At 52.0% G+C, this 3,650-nt stretch overlaps 1 protein-coding gene across 1 annotated transcript; it reads right to left on the bottom strand.

Moving 5' to 3' along the window:
- Nucleotides 1-305: 305 nt before the first annotated feature.
- On the bottom strand, nt 306-2,465 carry LOC139056151 (probable ATP-dependent RNA helicase DDX43). The gene has a single exon (XM_070534102.1). It carries the CDS (start codon nt 2,435-2,437, stop codon nt 488-490), a length of 1,950 nt encoding a protein of 649 aa, XP_070390203.1. The 5' UTR covers nt 2,438-2,465; the 3' UTR covers nt 306-487.
- Nucleotides 2,466-3,650: the final 1,185 nt, after the last annotated feature.

The following is a 3,650-nucleotide window of genomic DNA, read 5'->3' as shown; positions in this document are numbered from 1 at the left end:
TTAATTGCATGTGATGGATGCCTGTGTACTTGTGGCTCATACCGCCTTGGCATAAGTTTCCAAAGCATGCCTCATGTGGTGTCTCAATTCCTAGCCAACAGTGCCTTTTGAACAGACCTCACCTTCATTTAAGACTGCTTTTTCTCTCCTCCATGCACCAAGAAACAGAAATCGCTAACAAAGCACATGCAACATGCAAAGTGGCACCTAGAGGTGCGAATGCCAGCAGGCTATGTTGCACATGACTAGAGAAAGAGGGCAATGTGCTCTCTTGGCTTCATGCTCAGCATAAGCAAAGATGCATGCAGGGTTATCAACAGTTTATTCACTTGTCAGCCAGTCATAAAATAACTTTTCCCAAAAAACAACATAGCAAATGATAAAGTCCTTGCATGGTAGTGCAAAGATTGCCACATGATGCTGATGAACATTTCAACACTGGTGATTCCAAAAACCTTGATGACAGCATATCACAGCTACCGTCTCCTCACCAACGGTTGCGATGGCCACCGCCCCAACTGCCACCGCCGCCGCCGCCGCCTCCTCTCCGGGAACCACCGCCTCGGCCACCACGGTCCATGCCAAAGCTACGCTCTTCCTTGGCACGGCGTTCCTTCCAAGCATCAAAGCGCTCAGCCATTGAATAGAGCTCAGTGGGGACCTCTTGGCTGGCTTCCTCCAAGATGCTGATAAGCTCGCGAGCCTGCCTCCAGTCGCCACGAGTTATAAGCGTGATGGCTGTGCCTGTACGCCCAGCTCGACCCGTGCGACCCACGCGATGGACATACTCTTCCACGTTGCGAGGGAAGTCATAGTTGAAGATGTGTGTCACATCTTTGATGTCCAACCCTCGTGCGGCAACGTCGGTGGCAATCAAGATGCGCACCTTGCCATCCCGTAGGTCGTCGAGTGCTTGCTCACGGTCGCACTGCTCTCTGGATCCGTGGATGGAATCGCAGTTGATGCCAGCCAGGACAAAGTCACTCGCCAGGTGGTCCACAGTGGCCTTCCTGTCAACAAAGACGATCACTTTGTCTTCGGGCTCCATGGAGTCGAAGAAGGCCAGAAGCTGCTCCCTCTTCTCCTCTTCCTCGCACAGGATGACCTTCTGCGTCACTGTGTGCACTGCGGCGAGGTCCAAGGAGCCGATGAACACCTGGAATGGGTTTGTCATGTACTGCTGGGAAAGGCGACGCACACAGTCTGGCCAAGTGGCACTTGTCATGACTGTCTGCCGGTCAGGCCTTATGTCCAGCATCACCTTCCGGATCTGTATCTCAAAGCCCATGTCCAGCATGCGGTCTGCTTCATCCAGGACCAAGAAAGTGACAAAGTTAAGGTCGATTACCCTGTTCATGACGAGGTCGTTCAGGCGCCCAGGCGTCGCGATGACGATTTCCACGCCAAGGTTGACGGTCTGTATCTGCTCTCGCCGGCTGCCACCGCCGTAGATGCATACACACTTTATCCCTCGGTAGTGGTATTTCTTTGCTTCCCGCTCAATCTGCTGAGCAAGCTCGCGCGTCGGAGCGAGAATCAGGCACGAAGGACCTTTCCTCTCCTCTCTCGGAACAGGCTGGCTGTCGATGTGAATCAAAGCTGGTAGCAGGAATGCCAGAGTCTTCCCTGTACCTGTCTGTGCAATTCCAATGAGGTCTTGACCTTGAAGTAGGATTGGCCAGGCCTGGCTCTGTATTGGAGACGGCTTCGAGAACTTGTTTTTGTAGATCTCGTCCAAGATTTCTGGGTAGTTTGAAAACGCCTGCTCGAAAGTCTCCACAGGGTTAGTTGCTACGTCTGGTGGCGGCTCATGTTCTGGGCCCAAGTACTTGACAACTATATTATTATTGGCTGCCCTGAAGGACGCCGCGTCCTCTGCAGACATGGACGCAACCTGACGATCTTCAACGTAAAAATTTTTGGTTATCGGTGCGAGGGAGGCCCAGCGCTTCTTCGCCCATTCGTCGCTCTCGGCACGCAGCTTGGCCCAGTCAACCAAAGGCCGCGGTTCTTCGCGTTCTTCGCTTTTGCTGATGCATGCTGGCTCTTCCGGCGGATGGACGATCGCGTCGATGAGCTCGCGAGCTTTGCGACGCGCCTCTTCAGAGCCCGAGAGTTCGATCTTGCTTTCAAAGTAATCCCCGTCGTCCTTCTTGACCGAGATGTGCGCACCACTTGAATTCTGAAGCTCGCGGACCCGGGAACCACCTCTGCCGATGATCCTGGGAACATCCTTGACTGGCACCGTGATCACTTCGGAATCCGGGCGAGGCGCATTTGGTCGTTCATAGTTCCACCGGCCACGGCCCCTACCAGACGCTGCGCCGAGGTTGCCTCCTTCGCCGTAACGCCTGAATCCTGAAGTTGGCTGCGAAGGCGGAGGAACGTATTCTTCCTCAATCCACTCGTAATCTCCATTCTTCGAAGCGGCTTCCATAACAGGGGATACAGCGTAACAGCAATAACTACGGTCGTGGTGCGAGGCTCGTCCAGATGTGCGCCTCGTGGCCAATGGCCGCTACCAGCAAGATACGATAGGCCCACTCAATATAAAACAGACCCGGTGACAACTAAATGTTTGCAGGAAAAAATAACTTCTCAACAACAGCGAGCAGGCAGCCACGACGCATTCGCATACAAAAATGGAACGTGGTTGCACGAGATCGCAAGTCCACGTGCTGATCGAGAGCGCGGGTCCGCGCCGACAAAAGGCCACGAAGAAAAAGTGGTATTCATCCGCCCGTCTAATCACCTTCTTTAGCACCTTATACGTAACACGTACGCAATCATGCAGCGGACGGACTACTTTCAACACGACGACAGGTGCCTAAAGAATAGATAGTAGACCAATGTCATTGACAAAAATTCACAAAATATGGGCACACCATGTATAAGCACTTGCAGTTGTGCGCGCCGCCACCAATATCTCTGCACCAGTTCTAAATCGAAACACAAACGAAAGAGATTGGTTTATTTGCGTACGACAGGTGGCGTTACAATTTTTTATTTGCAATTTCTTTCTTTTTTTCTCACACGTGACAATTTGTTTCGCAACGTAGACGTTGGGTCCGCTTGCCGTTTCGCGGCTCGCATGCTCGTCTGCTACGCTGTGCGCGTCTCGAAGTGAAATAAATCATCATTCAACCTGAGGTTTCTTTCCTAATTTGTTCCGGCTACCACAGCCTCCTCCTCGAGACCGAGTATTGTGACGGAGTATCTTGTATCCCGGGTGACTCGAGCGTCCGCTACCGGCCAGCCATTTCTCACGAACGGTCGTGAGCCGTTCAGCGTTTATTCTTCGTTGCACCATGGGTGTTTGACTCGTGGACAGTAGAGTGGAGAACGGACTCGTTGAGGCAGTTTCCTGTAAGTATACATTTGCAAAATTGACGTTAAAATAAACATGTCGAAATGTAGCATGAGCTCGCAAGCAATGGATGCGCTTACTTTTGTTCTTCGTAACCTCCGTGAAACTGTAGCCTGACGTGTGCCCTGCGGCGTTTTTCTCTCGCCTTGTGGGCGTGCATGAACTTGCACTCCAATGTATCCCAGTTAACAGCTTTTAGTGTTCGATCTTCACATACACGCCACAGTCAAGTAGTAGTGTTGCCGCAGGAGTTTGCAATTGGCGCGAAGATGCATTTGTTTTG

This window comes from Dermacentor albipictus, chromosome 1 (assembly GCF_038994185.2).
Source record: "Dermacentor albipictus isolate Rhodes 1998 colony chromosome 1, USDA_Dalb.pri_finalv2, whole genome shotgun sequence".
In the NCBI taxonomy this organism is placed as follows: domain Eukaryota; kingdom Metazoa; phylum Arthropoda; class Arachnida; order Ixodida; family Ixodidae; genus Dermacentor; species Dermacentor albipictus.
Note: the sequence above shows the minus strand (reverse complement) of the source record. Positions and strands in the feature narration are given on the sequence as shown.